The 20,185-nt window shown below is 45.7% G+C and overlaps 1 protein-coding gene across 1 annotated transcript; it reads left to right on the top strand.

Annotated features, from left to right (window-relative positions):
- Window position 1: 1 nt before the first annotated feature.
- Window positions 2-17,732, top strand: ZSWIM3 (zinc finger SWIM-type containing 3). Its single transcript, XM_008158858.3, has 2 exons — window positions 2-392; window positions 15,307-17,732. The coding sequence occupies exons 1-2, from the start codon at window positions 238-240 to the stop codon at window positions 17,237-17,239; spliced, it is 2,088 nt and encodes a 695-aa protein (XP_008157080.2). The 5' UTR covers window positions 2-237; the 3' UTR covers window positions 17,240-17,732.
- Window positions 17,733-20,185: the final 2,453 nt, after the last annotated feature.

Raw genomic sequence — 20,185 nt, 5'->3', positions numbered from 1 at the left:
ATCCCAGGGACCTGATAAGGAGGGCTGAGCGTCATTTCCCCTCTGTCAGAGAGCAAAGACGACCCCAGCCTCTTTTACCGCCTCAGACCTAGGGCTGCTCCGGCGCTTCATTGCCGGCCACCCAATTGGGGCCGAGCTCGAAGGCATTCTGGACCGACGGCAGACCCTCACAGTGTGACCTCTGACCCCTGGTATTGATCGTAGGGCCAACCCCTGGCGTGGGCTGAGGGGGCAGCCATGGAGCTGGGCAGCTGCTTCAAGACCTACGAGGATTTCAGGAAGTGCTTCAGCCTCTACAAAAAGGAGAACAGTTGCTCCTTCATTCTCAGGGACCGCGTCTCCGTCCGCTGCCACAACCTCAACCACGGCACCTCCATCCGTGAGGACATCCTGTAAGGGCGGGGTGGGGGTGGGGCAGGAGGGGGGGGAGGAGGCCGGACTGTCACCTGGAGGGCGACCTGGAGGAGGGAGTGCAACGGGGCCCTTGTTTCTCTGCGCATTCGACAAGCAATCAGTAAGCACCTGCTGGATGCCTGGTGAAAAGAGAGCAAAACCTCCACAGGCATCCGTTTTTGACCCTCCCACTTCAGCCTCACTCGCTCACACCTACACTCACAGCTTTTGTGGAATCCCTAGTAACTGCAATTTGTCCCATTTTCTGAGCACCTGCAGTATCCCAGACACAAAATATGGCCTTCACACATGGATAAAAATGCCTTGGTGATAATTTCCTTCATCAGTCTCCTCTTTACAAAGCGGTAATGTGGTCCCTTGTTGGTTGGTTCTGTTCGTTCGTTGGTTCATTCACTGGTTCATTCATTCATTCGGTTTTGAAATAGTTCTTGAGCTCCTGAGATGAACAACCGTTTTTCAAACACTTCCAATGTCGCATGGTAAGCAGCATTCTCTGGTCTGTCCATTCTTTACCCCATGTACGGAGAATTATAGATAAATGTTATCTCTCCCGTTTAGTAGATGACACAATGCGGTGGAAGAAAGTTTACTTTTAATTTTACTGTAAGAAAAAAGGATGGTGAAATTAACAACCAGCACCAGGGCTTTGTGCTAGGAGCAGCAAGTGTGAGTGGGGTAACGTGGAGAGCAGGACCTGTCTAATCAACCCCAGCTGATGGCTCCCAGGTGAAAATAAAGATCCATTATTGCCAGAATTTGGGGCCAGACAAGTCAAATCCAGGCTTGACGTGAATTCTTCCACTTTTTACAAATGGAGAATCAAAGTACATCTGAGGGCGCTGTGTTGAGATGTTTGGCCAAAGTTCCCATCTAGGAGGGCATGGTGTGTAGTTCCCCTGCTCTGAAGCCCAGTGCTGTGCTGGGTACAGACAACAACGATGAATAAGGAACCAGCCTACCCTCAAAAAGCTCAAGGTGGGATGGCCCTGGACTGTGTGGCCCAATTAGTTGAGCGTTGTCCTGTGCACCGAAAGGTTTGTCTGTTCAATTCCTGGACGGGTCACATGTCTAGGTTGCAAGTTTGCTGCGTACAGGAGGCAGGGAGGCAGCCAATTGATGTTTCTGGTTCACGTTAATGTTTCCCTCCCCTTCTCACTTCCTCTCTGAAATCACTAAAAACATATTTGGGGGGGAGCTTAAGATGGGATAGAGTTGGACTCCAGTAAACTGACTAATATGTGATAAATGTTTAAAAGAGATGTACAGTCCAGCTGGCATGGCTCAGTGGTTGAGCATCGACCTATGAACTAGGAGGTCACGGTTCGATTCCCAGTCAGGGCATGTGCCTGAGTTGCCAGCTCTATCCCCAGTGTGGGGCGTGCAGGAGGCAGCTGATCAATGATTCTCATCATTGATGTTTCTATCTCTCCCTTCCTCTCTGAAATATATATATATACTTGGAAGAGGAAAATAATAAGAGAACCTATAACAAAAATCACCCCCACCTTCAAAATCCCCTGGGGTGAGCCAGGGAAGTCTGAATTTGGTATGGTTACAGCCAAGAAAAATGGGAATTGGCAGAAAAGAGGGGGCATGTTGGAGCAGGGAGTAAGGTAGGATTTCAAGAAACTGGTATCTATAAGAAAGCACCTCGGTGTTAGGACTGAAGGTCGGGCCCGGCCTGTTTATTGCCAGAGCTCTTAACTGCCCTACTTAACCAATGGGTTGTAACAGGTTTTTATCCCACTTGTTAATTCATTCATTCAACAAACTTCTAGTAAGAGGGAAAACGTTTACCCGCAGGTGTCGAGCTGGGATACAGAGATGGGTAAACTGTGGTCTCTACCCTTGAGGACAGTAGTGGACTGAGCTAGTTTACGAGGAAGTGAATTAGTGAGCAGCCCTAGCCTTTAGCAGACACAGATCGACTGTTTGTTGGGATGTTGTCAAGAATAGTCTTGTACACTGTGTTGGGCTTTTGGAATGGTACATGGATGTGTGGAATGAACATTTCTCATGTGGAACTGCCAGGAGGGTGGAGGAAATGTTTTTAGGAGATAATTTAGCAGAGTGCAACGTTTCTCGCAACCAGATATGCATATTACTAGTGGACAGGTGAGATTATTTTATAGTAACTATAATGTTAGTACCCAAACATAAAGATCCTATTAAATAGAGTAAAGTGAGCTGATTTAAAGAAAACCAGTTGAAAATAATAATGCAAATGTTATATGGGTGGCCATGGCAGATGTAAAAAGTGGTTTGTGATTCCTAGAAGTTTAGGAAAAGCTGGCAAAATGATTAAGAGTGAGAGCTCTGGAGTCTGAGCTTCACCCCTTTACCTTGGGCAAGATTTTTTTAACCTTTGCCTCATGGTGTATTCCTCTGTAAAATGAAGAGGGTATAGTAAAAATTAAATAAGAAAACACATGTAGCCCTAACCAGTTTGGCTCAGTGGATAGAGTGTCGGCCTGCAGACTGAAGGGTCCCAGGTTTAAGTCCAGTCAAGGGCATGCACCTTGTTTGCGAGCACATCCTCAGTAGGGGGTGTGCAGGAGGCAGCTGATCGATGTTTCTCTCTCATTGATGTTTCTAACTATCTCTCTCCCTTCCTCTCTGTAAAAAAATCAATAAAATATATATTTTTTAAAAGGAAGCAAATACATGTAGCCCAGCCAGTGTGGCTCAGTGGTTGAGTGTTGATCCACGAACCAATAGGTCACAGGCAGCCACATGCAGATCTGGTCAGGACACATGCCCAGGTTGCTGGCTCGATCCCCAGTAGGGGACATGCAGGAGACATCCAATCAATATTTATCTTCGATGTTTCTATCTCTCTATCCCTCTCTCTCTAAAAATAAAATAAAAACATTAAAAAGAAAAAGAAGAAAAGCCCCAGTTGGTTTGGCTCAATGAATAGAGTGTCAACCTGAGGACTGAAGGGTCCCAGATTCAATTCTGGTCAAGGGCACATGCCTGGGTTGAGGGCTTGATCCCTTCTAGGAGGCAACCAATCAATGATTCTCTCATCATTGATGTTTCTCTCTCTCTCCCTTCCTCTCTGCAATAAAATATATTTAAGTATATATGTATATATATACATACTAGTATATATAAAAGAAAATACATGTAGTGGCTGAAGCATAGGCTACGTAAATATTTGCCAAAGATGTAACTGTAGTACATGATAGAAAGTGGTAGATATTTTAAGAGACCCAAAGAAATGTACTGTGGGAGTTATCACTAAATGACCAAAAGTTCCAGTGACTGGGTAGATTCTATAGTTTTATACACAGTTTCCCATCCCATATCTATCTATCTATCTATCTATCTATCTATCTATCTATCTATCTATCTATATAAGCCTAAGTGATCGTTAAGACTGGTAGACTGAACAACCAGTTGACTGGTTTCTATGACGTGCACTGACCACCAGGGGGCAGACACTCAATGCAGGAGCTGCCCCCTGGTGGTTAGTGCGCTCCCATAGCCGGTCAGCCTCCCAGGGTCCCTTCCCCCAGTGCTGGCCCCAATTGTCCCCAGTGGCCAGCCAGGCTGAAGAGCCCCACCCGTGCATGAATTTGTGCACCGGGCCTCTAGTTTTTATATATGGCTGTTGGGGGCTTTTTGTTGTCTTTTTGGGGATTGATAGTCTTCAAACAATCCATGAAATATTCTGATGTCTGTCTTCATTGCCCTTCAGTTTAATAGTCCCCCCCACACACACCTTTGTTTAAGGAAAGTTGGCTGATTCCTTTATTGTTCTGGGGGGAGGAGGAGCTCAGAGCTCTTGGTGGGGCAGCCCACTTCCTCTTCACCGTCAGGGGGTTCTGGCTGTGCAGGATGGCGCTGGCCCAGAGGATGCAGCCATGTGCAGAGGCTGGCTGCCAGGCCAGATCCGCGGGACTTGTTCTTTTTTTTTTTTTTTTTTTTTTAATATATTTTTATTGATTTCAGAGAGGAAGGCAAAGGGAGAGAAAGAGAGAAACATCAATGATGAGAGAGAATAAATGATGGGCTGCCTCTTGCATGCCCCACACTGGGGACCGAGTCCACAACCCGGCCATGTGCCCTTGACCGGAATCGAACCCGGGACCCCCCAGTCCGCAGACCAATGCTCTATCCATTGAACCAAACCAGCTAGGGCGGGACTTGTTCTTAATGGATCACTGTGCTGAATGCTGTTCTGGGTGGCCCCAGCATTCTTGGCAATGGTGGTCCGCATGTAGGAGGCAGCTGGCTTTCGCTGGCCCGATCTCTGCTTCATGATGACCCACTGTCTTAAGTGAGTCAGGCCGGTATAGCGAAGGGAGTTAGTTGAGGGCCTTCAGATTATTGGGTTCAGTGTTGTACGTCTGCTTGTTCGTCTGGATCAGGAAGCTGGAGCAGTTCCGAATGACCATCCATTGCAGATGTGGAGGCAGCTCCTCTGGCTGCGGGGGAGGCGGGAGACTGAAATAGCAATAGCTGCCTTTTTAAACTTCTTTTGGGATTCATTACAAACACTCTGCTAAGAGCTTTACAGGCATTGTTTTATTTAATCCTCACCACATCCTTTGAACTATAAGCCCTGTTCGCTGAGTTTTTATTTTCCATGTGTCCATAGTCATAAGGCTGCGTGCGTAGGAAAACAAAAATCTTGCTAATACACTGGCCACTTACAAAATGAGTCAGTACTTACTCATTCCTTCCTACTTATCCTTACCAGTCCCATCAACATCTTTGGAAGTCAATTTCTGGCTAATGAATAGATGTGATAAACATCAGGGTAATACAATGCAAATAAAAATGATTGCCAACTTGAAATTACACATCACCCAAGAGCTGTGGGACTTGGTGAATCCTTACATCACCCTCAGCCTTATGTCAGTTAACAAATGGAGAAGGGAAATCAAGCAAGGAAGCTGATGTTATAGGAACTTGAAAAGCAAAGGCTTTACATAGCAAAAAATTAAATTAGGTCTTTGAGAAACATGATAAAGCCCAGGAATATTTTGGTAAAACCAATCTTTACATATTGCAAATGTGAGACAGAAGGGGAAAATATACCATGAAAAAAAAAACAGTTGATACTTAGTTTTTAAATTTTTTATATATTTTATTTATTTATTTATTTATTTATTTTTTTTTAGAGAGAGGGATAGAGAGTCAGAAACATCGATCAGCCGCCTTCTGCACACCCCCTACTGGGGATGTGCCCGCAACCAAGGTATATGCCCTTGACTGGAATCGAACCTGGGACCCTTCAGTCTGCAGGCCGACGCCCTATCCACTGAGCCAAACCAGTTTTGGCTTAAAAAAATTTTTTTTTATTGATTTAGAGAGAGAGAGAGGAAAGGAAAAGGAAAGAGAAAGAGAGAGAAAAACAGCAATCATTTGCCTCACGTCCCTGACTGGGGATCAAGCCTGAAACCTGAGCATGTGCTCCAGCCAGGAATCAAATCAGCAACCCTTCAGCCCTTCAGTGCACGGGACTGCGCCCAATCAACTGAGCCATACCTGCCAGGGCAACAGTTGACACTTCATTATTATTATTTTTAAATATGTTTTTATTGATTTCAGAGAGGAAGGGAGAGGGAGAGAGAGATAGAAACATCAATGATGAGAGAGAATCATTGATCAGCTGCTTCCTGCCTGCTACACATTGGGGAGTGAGCCCAAAACCCTGGCATGTGCCCTGACCGGCTTTTGTTGCTGTTTATTATTATTATTGTTTTTAATGATTTCAGAGAGGGAGAGATAGAAAACAGAACATGACCTCCTGGTTCATAGGTCGACACTCAACCACTGAGCCACACCAGCCAGGCAACAGTTGACACTTTAAGTCATTCTTTGATTATTCTAAGAATTGCCATATAGCTGCATTATCACTTACATTTTGTTACGTATATTAATTTTATAATTTTAGTCTCATTTTTTAAGATAAAATTCCATTCAAACATATTTTTTCCTACTACTTACTATGATATGTTTCTAAAGATGTTTTTGGCTTCAATTAACTGGAAACCATCTCAAAATGCCTTATTTCTTTTTAAAAATATATATATTTTATTGATTTTTTACAGAGAGGAAGGGAGAGGGATAGAGAGTTAGAAACTTTGAAGAGAGAGAAACATTGGTCAGCTGCCTCCTGCACACCCCCTACTAGGGATGTGCCCACAACCAAGGTACATGCCCTTGACCGGAATCGAACCTGGGACCCTTCAGTCCGCAGGTCGACACTCTATCCACGGAGCCAAACAGGTTAGGGCTAAATGCCTTATTTCTTAGACGCCCAGAGGTTGCCCTTTGAAGGGGATTGTTTAGTGGCCCAGGCTTTTTGCTTCATTCCACTCTGCCATCCTCAGGTCTCAGCGTTGCCCTCAGGATGGCTTCCCAAGTGGCACAAGTGCAGAAGTCACATCCAGGAGAAAAGCCTTCCTTGGTTTCCTGCAGATTGCCTCCCATGCTTCTTTGTCCAGAATTGGGCTGGTCTCCGTGCCCATTTCTAATGAGATTACTTTAATCGGTTTAGATGAAGCCTGAAGCAGTTAGCTCTATGGGAAAGGGAATGACTTTCTGTTCAGAAGGGAGAAGGGGGCAAAGGGATGCTGGATGGCAACCAACAGATCCTGTCAAAGGCGTTTAAATGAATTCACGTTTACTGGTACTGATTATTCTTGGATTAGGTGCTGATTATTTATAAACAGTACTCTTGTTAGTTTCATATTTGTAGATTAGGGTTTGGAGGCTTAGAGGAAGTGAAGTGACTTATCCAAGTTCACACAATTAAGTGGTAAAGCTGGAATTTAAATTAGATCTTCTGAGTGAGTCTTGTTCCTAACTCAAGTTATATTGTCTAAAATGGCTTTATCCAATTATAAAAAATTATATTCATCGCTCCAGGTGCAGTTTACACACAAAAAGGATACAAATCTTATGAAATGAATCAGAAGTTTTAGTTAATCTGTTCTAATTTCCATAGTCAAGGTGAGTGCTATTCAGTAATAGTCAAATCTTGGTTTTGGAACATGTCCATCTCAAACAATTTGGTTCTTGACCGAGTTAACAGAAAAAATGTTTTGATTGTCAAACAGAACTTCAGTTCTCCACCAACAACCCTTTCATGCTGATACCTGTATGATCAGCCACGTGTGTCTCTCAGGTGACAAACAAAGGAGGGAATTTGAGAGAATGAGTAAGTTTACTATTAAACCTCACATTGTTAACATCTCAAGAAATTGTGCTGTGAATATTTTCATGTTTTTGTGCTTTTGGTGCTGTTTATTATTATTATTATTTTTAATGATTTCAGAGAGGAAGGAAGAGGAAGAGAGAGATGAAAAACAGAAATATCAGTGACAAGAGAGAATCATCCATCAGCTGCCTCCTGCATACCCACTGCTAGGGATCAAGCCTGCAATACAGGCATGTGCCCTGATGGGGACTCAAACTGTTTATTATTATTAAACTAGAGGCCCAGTGCACGAATTCATGAATGGGTGGGGGGAGCTGGCCTGGCCCCAGTTGGGGTGGAGGGGGCGATTAGGGGCAGGGCTGGCTATGGGGCAGGGTTGTGGGAGGTTGGCTGGCCAGCCCCAACCCGGCCGGCCCTGCACCCGATGGGGTGGGGGTGCCAATCTGGAGTGGGGCTGGGTGGGGGGAGGGGCTGCAGGAGGTTGGCTGGCTGGCCCTGCCCCCTATTGGGGTAGGGGAGCTATCAGGGGCTGGGCCGGCCAACCGCTACCCTGCCCTTGATCGGGGTGGGAGAGTCTGATCATGGGCGGGGCTGGCAGAGAGGAGGGGCCATGGGAGGTTGGCCGGCCGGCCCCACCCCCTGATCAGGCTGGTTTGCTGGCCACAGTGGGCATCATAGTGGCCGGTCGTTCCAGTCCTTATGGTATTCTGGTTGCTGGCTTTTTATATATATAGATAGGTACAGTAAGTCACCATGGGTCCTAAAAAGGTTAGTGATAACTGCAAAGTGAAAAGGAAAGTTGTGAGAATGACAATAGAGTTTAGACATGTACTGTATATAAGAAAGTTGAAAACAGGGAATCATTTAGGAGTCTGCAATCAATTAATTCAATTTATATTATTTCTAATGGGAAAAAATGATTCTGTTTTTGAACAAATCACTTCTCCAACAGCCTTCCGGAATGAATTAAGTTTGAGAACTGAGGTTCCACTGTCTAAGTATATTGTTTGTACCTCTGTTTAATCATTCACCACTTAATATTGACTTTATTGGCCATCTATTTAATAATTTTTCTGTTCCCTAGACTGAGAGTAGAGAATATCTAATTAGTGTTATGTAACCTTCTAAGCAATTAGCAGTGCTTGGTACATAGTAGGACTTAGTAAATGTTTGAAATTAAACAAAGGACTTATTCAAAGTTATCTACACTAATAAAAGAGAAATTAAAAAAAGAGAGAAATATGCAAATTGACCATACCTCTGCCACACCCACCATCCAATCAGGAGTGAGTATGCAAATTAACCCAACAAAGCTGGCAGGTTTATTTGCATATGCAGGTGTGGAGTGAAGACTGAAGGCTCTGGCCCGAGCGAAGACTGAAGACTGAAAACTGAAGAGGCTTGGCTTCTCTGCTGCGGCCGGAGCGGAGAAGCCAAGCCTCGCTGCAGCCAAGCGGGAAAAGCCTAGCCTTGAGGCTTGGCTTCTCTGCTGCGGCCGGAGCAGAGAAGCAAAGCCTCACTGCAGCTGGAGCGGAGAAACCTAGCCTCGAGGCTTGGCTTCTCCGCTGCGGCTGGAGCGAAGGCCTGGGTCCTGGTGCCGGAGGAAAACTGGTGCCAGCAGCCAGCGGAAGGAAGACCTATTGCATGAATCTTCGTGCAATGGGCCTCTAGTGGTTAATAAGACTAGAACCAGGTCATCTGACCAAACTCTCCTAGTGAACATCCTAGTATTCTACTCATGATATAGGAAGAATTTCTATATCGTACACATTCATTAAGGTCATTCAGTATGTGTGTTTACAGTACCTAGTCTGTGCCTGGTGCAGTGCCAGGCGCTGGGAGTACACTAGGGTCACAGGTAAGTAGGGGAATACAAATACCTACAGCGTAGATTAGAAAGAATCAGCAAAATTGGATGACTCCCTTTAGATCCTGGTTGAGCACTCTTAGATATAAGCACTAAGGGAGATTTTTAAAAGAAGTGTTAGCCCTCCATATCTGCAGGTTCTGCATCCATATATTCAACCAACCACAGATCGAGAATATTTTTTTTGGGGGGGGGAAGATATGTTGTTGCTGACATGTACTATGTAGTTAGGCATTTGATGGTTGATGCTTGTGTCTGTACTGAACATGTATAGACATTTTCTTCTTGTCATTCCCTAAACAATACAGTATAATGACTATTTGCATAGCATTTGCATTGTATTAGGTACTATAAGTAATCTAGGATGATCTAAAGTAAATAGGAGGATGTGCATACGTTATATGCAAACACTACGCCATTTTATATAAGGGACTTGAGCATATGTGGATTTTTTTTTCTGGTTAATACTCACCCAAGGATATTTTTTCCATTGATTTTTAGAGAAAGTGGAAAGGAGGGAGGGAGAGAGTGGCGGGGGGAGAGAGAGAGAAACATGGATGTGAGAAAGACACATCGTTTGGTTGCCTCCTTCACATGCACTGACCAGGGCGGAGATCAAACCTGCAACTCAGGTACATGCCCTTGACTGGAAATCAAATCCATGACCTTCGGTGCGTGGGCCAACACTCTAACCACTAAACAACACTGGCCAGGGCAAGCATATGCAGATTTTTATATTCTTGGAGTTCCAATCGCTAGCAGATACCAATGAATGACTATATAAAACCCTATTCTTGTCTTGAAGGGAATCTTTGCTTTAACCTGAGAGACAGAAGTACAGATTAAAACAACTAAAGAAATCAAAGAATTCTTTTTTTTTTTTTTTTTTTGCATATAGAATGGTTTTAATATTGGAATCAAGTTTTGTTGTTTTTACTGTTTACAATGTTTTGGTTCTTCCTTTTCTTTTTTTAAATTTCTTTATTGATTAAGGTGTCACATATTTGTCCTCATCCCCCCATTCCCATCCCACACCCCTCCCCACGGATGCCCCCACCCCCCTGTTGTCCTTAACCATTGGTTAGGCTTGTATGCATGCACACAAGTCCTTTGGTTGAACTCTCCCCCTCCCCCCACCCTCCCCTACCCTCCCTCTGAGGCCCGACAGTCCGATCGATGCCTCCTTGTTTCTGGGTCTGTTCTTGTTCATCAGTCTATGTTGTTCATCATTTCCCCTAGATGAGTGAGATCATGTGTTACTAGAAATATACTTATAAGAACCGAATGTGAGACAAGCAATAATAGTTATGCTGACAGGCAAATGAATCAGTCTGTAGTGAGTTTCTTTCTGGACCAACAGTTCTTTTGAGACCCAATTTCAATGTCCACCAGTTCCTTATGTGTACATGTCGGCACTGACTTTTCAGTTCTGGGTGGTGGACAAATGGTAGTTATGCAGGGAAATCAAAGAATTCTTACAAAAGAATGTGTACTTCAATGTATGTAAGTTATATCTCGATAAACAAGCTTAAGGGAAGCAGGAAGAAAATAACAGGCTTCAACCTAGTACCCATTGAGTCTGAAAAGCATGATGCCAACGAGGACAGAAAGTTTAGAGATCTTTAAGGGAGTTATTGAACCTGAACAACCAACGTGTTGAGGGTCAAGTTGAGGAAGGTAAAAGGAGAATTCAGAGAAAGGAGAAATATTTAGAAAGAAAACAGGCAGCATAATGGTTAACTACGCAGACTGTATCCAAGCAGGCTTAGTTCAAATCCCATATTTTTCCATTTTAACTGGAGAATTAAATTCCAGATTTTCATCCTTGAGAAGAACCTCTTTAAGCCTGGTTCCCCAACTGTAAAATTTGGATAATAGGACCCTTTTCATTGTATAAAATTATGTATTTTAGAGAGTAACATGTAGCCTGGCATATAATCTTTAATACGTGTAGTAGTGAAAGGATAGAATTTAAAAGTCTTGTTAACATATTGGTATAGATACATGGAGAAGGAGGAATTAAAAAGAATGCCAGCACTGGCCAGGTAGCTCAGTTGGTTAGAGCACCGTCCAAACACGCTAAGGTTGCAGGTTCGATCCCCAGTCAGGGCACATACGAGAACCAACCAATGAATACATAAACAAGTGGAACAGCAAATCGATGTTTCTCTCTCTCCTTTCCTCTCTCTCTCTAACATTAAAAAAAAAAAAAAAGGAAGAAAAGAATGCCAAGCTTTCTACACTGGGAGTTGCTGTCATTAATGGAACCAGGAAAGGTAGAAAGAGCTTTATGGTTGGCACTCATCATTACCTTTCTTTGGACTAACTTAATAAATGTGATAAGAGCACGTAAAGTCCATATAATTTGATGAGCTAGAGCTATGCTAGGATGTTGAGCCATCAAAAGGGAAGGACCCAATCTAAAGGCTCAGGGAGCCCTGACTGGTTTGGCTCAGTGGATAGAGCACCAGCCTGTGGACTGAAAGGTCCCAGGTTCGGTTCCGGTCTAAGGGCATGTACGTTGGTTGCGGGCACATCCCCTGTAGGGGGTGTGCAGGAGGCAGCTGATTGATGTTCCTCTCTCATCAATGTTTCTAACTCTCTATTCCTCTCTCTTCCTCTCTCTGTAAAAAAATCAATAAAAAATATATTTAAAAAAAATAAAATAAAGGCTCAGGGAAGTCTTCCTAGAGAAGGTGATGTTTGCAGATAGTCCTGAAGAATGAGTAAGCTTTGAGATGAAGACTGGTGGGAAGGGCATTCCAGACTGAAACAAACATGAGCAAAGGCATAGAGGTGACACACAGCATAGTGAACCTGGGAAGCTGTAGACAGTTTGACTGCACACACAAAAAACAAGATGGTGAGGGGGTGGTAAATGAAGCTGGAGACATAGGCAGAGGCCACACCACAGTCATCCTTCACGGTTGTGCCATACTACAGGGCTGCTCCATGGCCCTGGAGGTGGGGGTGGTGTTGCTGGCCCAGCACTGTGAATACATGTGCATTTTCAGCCCTGGGCCCCTCCTCCCTGTTATTGAGGTCCTGGCATATCCTGTTTTTCTAAGCTTACCCCACAGGGTGAGCAAGCAGGACCAGCTGGCATAGGGTGTTTGGAAAGGGATTGATGAAATGTCCAGGCTGTGTCATGTCATGTCATGCCAGAGGCTGAGATTTTTTCCCCCCCTCCTCTAGTCTTTGGGCTGTGACGCTTCCTGAGGAGGCAGGGGTGTGACCCATTCCACCCACCAGTGGTCCGTGAGTCATTTATCCAGCAGATCTTCAATGAAGGAATAGCGAGCATTATGTTAGGTGCTTGGAAAACACTGAGGAATAACTCAGTTTGGTCACTTGAAGACAGCCCCATCCAATTGGAATGTAATGTACTGCATAAACACCCAGGTGAATGTCACAAGGCATAACAGCTGTGATATCAGTAGCTGACTTTTATCAAAATAAACAAAAGAGCCCTGGCCGGTTGCTCAGTGGTTAAAGCATGGAGACCGAGTCTCAGGGGTATGCATTTTCAATATGGTGAATAGGTAGCAGAGGCTAAGGAAACCCAGCACTAATGTTATTATGATGTTTATTTCTATATCTTAATCCATTGTTATTTACAATTGGAAGTTTAAAAATTTTCTGTCAACACTAGAGAAGTGTGGCCTATTTAATTCTCATAACAACCCTAATAAGATAGTTTCATTTTATGATGAGGAAACTACACACAGAAGTGAAGTGAATTGCCCAAGGTCAAACAGCTTCTGAGTGGCGGAGCTGGAATTCAAATCCAGTAGTTAGCCTCCACTGTCTCCATTGCTTAACCACTAGATATACTGCTATCCAGAGAAGCTCCTAAGCCTTTTATTTTACATAAGTGCTATAAATACAGAGAAAGGAGCAATTACCATGGTTTGAGGGCATCCACAGTGGCTCCTTGGAGAACGTGGTACTTGATTGGGGCCTTGAAGCATGGGTTGAAAGTTGATAGGAAGAAAGAGCAGATAATCAATTTACTTACCCTTCTCCTTTGAATCATCACTTTCCTCTTAGAATGGGAAAACCAGCAGGGACCCTAAAGACTATGTAGCCCAGGGGTTCTCAAAATCTCTTAGGATGTGGACATTTTTCTTTAAATGAAAGGTGAACAGAGATCTTCTGTCTTAGAGAAGAGACCCAGACTTAACCTTACTCGTGACTCCCAAGGGCCACTTTTTTATTTTTATTTATTAATCCTTGCCTGATGGTATGCTTTTAAATTTATTTTTATTTTTTATTTTTTTAAATATATTTTATTGATTTTTTACAGAGAGGGAAGGAGAGGGATAGAGAGTTAGAAACATCGATGAGAGAGACATCAATCAGCTGCCTCCTGCACACTCCCTACTGGGGATGTAACCGCAACCAAGGTACATGCCCTTGACCGGAATCGAACCTGGGACCCTTCAGTCCACAGGCCGATGCTCTATCCACTGAGCCAAACCGGCTAGGGCAATTTATTTTTATTTTTAAAAATATTTTTATTTGTTATTTATTTTTAAATATGTTTTTTATTGATTTTAGAGAGAGAGAAACATCAGTCAGCTGCCTCCTGCACTCCCCCTACTGAGGATGGATCCTGCAACCTGGGCATGTGCCCTGACCTGGAATCTAACCGGTGACGTCTTGGTGTAAGGGACATCACTCAACCAACTGATCCACATGGGCCTGGGCTTTCATTGATTTTAGAGAGAGGGTTGGGGTAGAGGGGAGAGAAACATCGAGTGCTTGCCTTCCCATATGAGTCTTGACCAGGGATAGAACCCAAAACCTAGGTATGTGTCCTGGCCAAAAATCAGACCCCCAACCTTTTGGTGTACTGGATGATGCTCAAATCAACTGAACCACCAGGCCAGGACAGGGTCATTTTTATCCTTGCTGTCTAGAGTAGGCAGTGGCTCCCAAAAGGTAGAAATGAAGTGGACACTTTTTTTTAAGTTTAGATCTTTACACAGTACTAGAGGCCCGGTGCACAAATTTGTGCACGGGTAGGGTCTGGCTGGCCCCCCTCCCTGATGGGGGCTGATTGGGCAGGGCCAGTGGGGGGAAGGGGCTGTGGGCAGTTGGCCAGCTGTCCCCACCACCAATCTGGAGGGGGGGGGCGATCGGGGGCCGGGCCAGCAGGGGCGGGGAGGGGCCGCCCCCCTACCCAGCTCGTTGGCTGGCCACAGTGCGCGTCATAGTGACCAGTCGTTCCAATCGTTCTGGTGTTCCAGTTGCTTGGCTTTTATATATATATAGATTATTGATTGATTGATTTCAGTGAGCGAAAGGGAGAGGGAGAGAGAGAAACATCAGTGATGAGAGGGAATCATTGATAGGCTACCTCCTGCCAGACCCCTACTGGGGATAGAGCCCGCAACCTGGGCATGTGTTCTGACCAGGAATTGAACCCTGACCTCCCAGTTCATATGTCGATGCTCAACCACTGAGCAACACTGGCCGGGCAGAAGGGAACATTTTAAACAGTAACCAGCTAGGTACTCTGCTAGTGCCTCTTATCTATTTTCCTTTGTATCTTGCTCAGATTGAATTGTTGGCAGCTACAGATGAGCAACAGAGTGAATGAAAGGAGTTGGGGCTTAGAACTGCAGTAGATGAAAATGAAGGGAGTTTTAGCTAGATAGGGTCTAGAAGCAAGAGCTGCATACTCTGGGATTGGAGAATAAGCATAAATCTTCATTCCCTATATCCTACAGTGCATTGTGGTCTCGAGAAAATATATCAGCCACCGTAAGCCCAACAGGGCCTTATTTTATAAAAGAAAGGGGGTGGCCAGCACCTTTCTCATTGTCCCTTCTACTTTCCCTAGATATGTGCAGGTGAAATTTGTCTGCAGTCGGACCCAGTCAAATAGGAAGAGAACACCAGACGCGGACATGTGCCCAGCATACTTGCTCCTGCGGTACAATGAGAAACTGGATAGACTATTTATCAGTGAACTCAACACCCAGCACATGCATGTTGACTCCAAAACTGAGGATCCTGAAGGAGACACTGCTGAATCTCAAAAGACAATGTATCAGCAGAAACCTGAGCCTGAGCAGCCCACATTTATAAAAGACCTTACCAGGGCTGAGAAGCCCCCGGTTGAACCTTCATTTTGCTTAGGTAAGGTCCAAGCAGCCTCAAAGCCAGAGCAGGAGGGTATCACTCCTTCTGACCTGGCCAAGATCGCAAAAGTGATGAAGAACTTTCTGAAGGTGGATGAGGGTTCCATGGCCTCCCTCAGTGTGGGCAACAGCCAAGACCTGGACCGGCTCAGCTTTCAGAGCAGCAAGATGGGCAACCTGTTCATCCGCTTCCCAGAGAATCTCCTGCTGCACCGGGTGGAGAATGCCCAGGGCCACATCCTCTACGCTTTCTTGGTGGAGAACAAGGAGCGAGAGAGTCGAGTGGTACACTTTGCTGTACTCGGGGCCGAGACAGCCACGTCTGTGGCCAAGATGCTGGGCATCTTCACAGAGTTCAACTCAGATTGGCCCAAGATCAAGGTGATCTTTGTGGACCCATCCTTCCCTCACCGAGCCATCCTGCAGGAAATCTTCCCTGCCGCCCGCATTCTCCTCTCCATCTACCACACAACCCGACTCTTGGAGAAGAAGTTGCATCGTAGTTCAGCAAATCCATCCTTTAAGAGCCTCATGAAGGAAGCCCTACGGGAGGCTGTGTTTGTCACCTCTGATGCCAGCCTGCAGAATCTCTGTCAGATGTCCCAAGGCCTACTGGATGAGGAGCTCTTCAGCTTCCTGCAGGCCCACTGGTTCTCCTGTGAACTGCTGTGGTACATGCACGTCAGGAAGGGCCTGCATGCGTGTAACACCTACATGGACAGCCTAGACATCGTCACCAGCAAGGTGTCAAGCCTCTTTAGGAAACAGCAGTCCCTGCTGGACTGCATCCTCCGCTTTGTGGATTACATCGACTTCTTTAATACCAAAGGTGTGAAAAACTTGCCCACAGCTCCTCCCAAGTTAAAGAAAGCCCGGCCAGCAAGCATGTTACCGAAGTCCAAGAAGCCTTTTGAAATCTGTGGCGGGAGCCTCGCCAGGCTCCCCATGAAAGAGACAAAGCCATACCCACAGCAGGTGCAGCTGGAGCAGCAGCCACAGGTGCAGCCCTTCCAAGGTGGCATGCTAGACACCTTGCACCAGAGTGGCTTCGAACTGGCCTACAAGCTGTGCTACAATGAATGGGAGGTGGTACAGAACTCGACCCACCTGATGGATGTGGCTGGCTCCTCAGTGGACATTAAGCTGCTGGAGGACTCTCACCAGGTTAGCAAAGATGGCTGTAGCTGCAACTGTTCCTTTCAACAACGGTACCACCTGCCATGCCGACACATTTTGGCCCTGCTACACAACAGCCAGAAGCCAGTGGGTGAAACCATGGTTTGCCGCCGGTGGCAAAAGAGGTACCAGCACCTCCTTGGGCCTGGTGGGGAGCTTCGGGACCCTGTTGTGGTCCCAAACACAGGCCAGCCTGGGAAGCAAGGAAGGAAGGACATGATCCAGGACCTAAGCAGGGAACTAGCAAACCTGCTAATGCAGAGTGAGGGGCCAGAGCTGGAGGAGCGCTTTTCCACCTTGCGCAAGATTGTGGACATCTGGGCTGATCCTTACCAGCCACCTGCGCCCACCCAGCAGCCAGGGGACTTCAAGGATGTGGGCCGCCTCCCCTTTCTCTGGGGGAAACAGGAGGAAGGGGCGGGATTCCCTCTTGCTGGAGCCACGATTCATGATTAAAGCACTTGCTCTGGTGCATTGAACCGCAAACCCCTCTCCTTGGAAGTCTGAGAGCTCACAGTGGGCAGGTCATGCTAGGGGTCAGCATTTTAACCAACGCCTTCCTAGGTAGGGCTAGGAAGATTGTTACAATAGAGAGAAGAGGATCCCACTGTGTGACAGTCCTTTGAATTTCCCCCTTTTTGCCCTACCTTTGGCATTCTTTGGGAGCCCCATTCATTGTTCAAGGCCAAAGTTGTCTCCATGTTGAAAGGTCATCCCTCTGTCTCCCCCAATCCCTGAGAACAGATCTTATTCACTTTGCAGAGATAAACCTCATGACCCAGGATAGGGTGAGATGAAATGGACCTGGTAAAAGGGCTTGTTTTCAGGGACAAAGGGAAGGAGGGTGATCCTTGATTATTGCTGCTTTTTACAAAGAATCTGTTCCGTGTGTCTATTTTTATTCATATTAAAGGTTTTTGTTTTTTTAAATAAAATCAAATAAGGGAAATGTGTGCTGCTTGAACAGGGAAGGAATCGAGTAGGGGTTGTGAAGCAAAACAACTTGATGCCTCAGATTCAAAGACTTAACCCACCACTTCATCCTCTTTCTACCAAGCAAACCTTCCATTGATTTCAGGCTGCCTCCTATTCCAACAGGATGAGGCCAAATAGGGAGAGAAGAAACCAGAATCTTTTTATTTTTTTAATTTATTTTATTTTTAAATATATTTTTATTGATTTCAGAGAGGGAGAGAGAGATAGACGCATCAATGAGGAGGGAGAACCATTGATCGGCTGCCTCCTACATGCCCCACACTGGGGATAGAGCCTGCAACCTGGCACGTGCCCTGACCGGTAATCCAACTGTGACTTCCTGGTTCATAGGTCCACGCTCAACCAGTGAACCACGCCGGCCGGGTGAAACTTATAATCTACTTACACAATAAAGTTGGGCAAGTCATTTAACCTCTTATAATCTTATAATTAATTGCCCGCAGCTTGCAGGAAGACTGTAGGAAAGTCCCTAGTTTCTTTGACCCGGGTTTCCTCACCTGCAAAAATCAGTGTTTGGCTCTGGCAGGTTTGGCTCGGTGGATAGAGTGTCAGCCTGCGGACTGGAGGATGCTGGATTCGATTCCGGTCAAGGGCACATGCCTGGGTTGCGGGCTCGGTCCCCAGTGGAGGGTGTGCAGGAGGCAGCCGATCAACTATTCTCTCGCATCATTGATGTTTCTCTCTCTCCCTCTCCCTTCCTCTCTGAACCCATAAAAAATATTTTTTAAAAATCAGCGTTGGCCTAGTTTCCCCTCTAGATTTATATAAATGGAACATTTTCACCACAGTTATAAGCATCAACCCTGACTTTTGTTGCTGCTCGTTTGTAATCTTAATCACCCAGAGCCTGGTAGCCAAGCATCTTCAGGGGAACTGAGGTCAAAAGATGGCAGTCCGTCTTGTTTCTTGCCTTAGTTCACCATGACCTTAAGTCACAGCTTCATTTTGGATCTCTCTTTCTGTAAAATCTGGGAGGGGTTGGCTGGGCAACACCAAGCTCTCTCAAGAGCTGGGTTTTCTCAAATCCAAGGGCTGGGCTCCTAACCCCTGACCTCGAGGCGGAACTTGAAACCTGGGCCTCAGTTTCCCCAAGGCAGAAGACTCAATACAACTACATATGCACCCTTTCCTACCGCCCTCCCCCACACACACTCGGGGCCTTTGGAATTTGACTAGAAAAGAAGAAAATTCTTGAAACACTACTATTTATTTTCCATTTCATTTTCGGCCGCTGAGGGAGTTTCCATAGTAACACGTCCTTCTAGTCGGTTCCACAGACAGGAGTTTCCAGAGTTCCAGGTTCAGGTCTCAGACTCTCCAGGATGCAAATATTCTCAGGCTTTTATTGGTTACCGCCAGCCGAGCCCCCTCGTAACCATGGTAACAGCACCGCCCACAGATTGCCGGGCTACGATTGGTCCGAGCTCGAAAGACCTAACGAGAGCTCCTCAGGCCATTGGCCCGAGTCACAGGAAACTGGCGCCGCGGTTGGTGAGTCCAGAGGTCAGTCAGAGCCAGAGACTGGGTCAAATAGGGAGACATGGCGACTGAGTCAGCCCGTGGGTGAGTGATTTCGGAAGGGGTGGAGATACAAGGCAACTGCTTACGGTCCGCCTGGACACGGCTCCCAAGGGGGTGGGAGGTTGACGTCTCTTCTGGCTCCGGCCGGACTCCGTTTGGAAAAGTCTGACATCAACATCCTCCCATCGGGCAAGAGGTGAGAGGTCAGAGGCCGCGTCCGTTCTCTGTCCCTGGTTTATGGAGCTCAGGTGCTTTGAAAAGCAGTCGGGGTCCCGACCCAACGACTCAGCGTCCAGCTACTTACACAATAATGTTGGGCAAGTCATTTAACCTCTTTGAGCCTCAGTTTCTCATCTGTAAAATGGGGACAGTAACCTGCTTTTGGGTCAAATAGCGGAAACATTTGACGAGAACTTTGCTCTTCACATCGGTATTTACGGAGCGGCATATTTGTTAGCCCCGTTTTAAGGCTGAAGAGATGGAGGCTCAGAAGGTGTCACTGACTTGCCCAAGATCACACAGCAAATTTGGGGCAATTGCATTTCTCTTGAATACACCAGGACCAAATGAAAGAATGGATGCCAAAAGGTAATTTGTAAATATAAAGTGCTGTACAAGTATTTAAAATGCTGTTTTAAAAAACAGACTATGTGCAGCACTAGCCTTCACACCCATTTAGATCTTATGGAACCAAATGGCTGGCTTATCCGTTAGGTCTCAGCTCCAATGTCATCCTCCCTTCCCCCAGAAAGGACTTCCCTGAGCACCTTAGCTAAAGTTTCCCTCCATCCCCAGTTCACTCTCTGTTACCCAGTATTGTGGTCTTTGTAACCTTCATTATCTGATATATCCTCGTTTATTTGTTTACATGTTTATTGTGTTATG

The sequence above is a fragment of the Eptesicus fuscus genome, chromosome 12 (assembly GCF_027574615.1).
Source record: "Eptesicus fuscus isolate TK198812 chromosome 12, DD_ASM_mEF_20220401, whole genome shotgun sequence".
In the NCBI taxonomy this organism is placed as follows: domain Eukaryota; kingdom Metazoa; phylum Chordata; class Mammalia; order Chiroptera; family Vespertilionidae; genus Eptesicus; species Eptesicus fuscus.
This window is presented reverse-complemented; position numbering and strand designations above follow the sequence as displayed.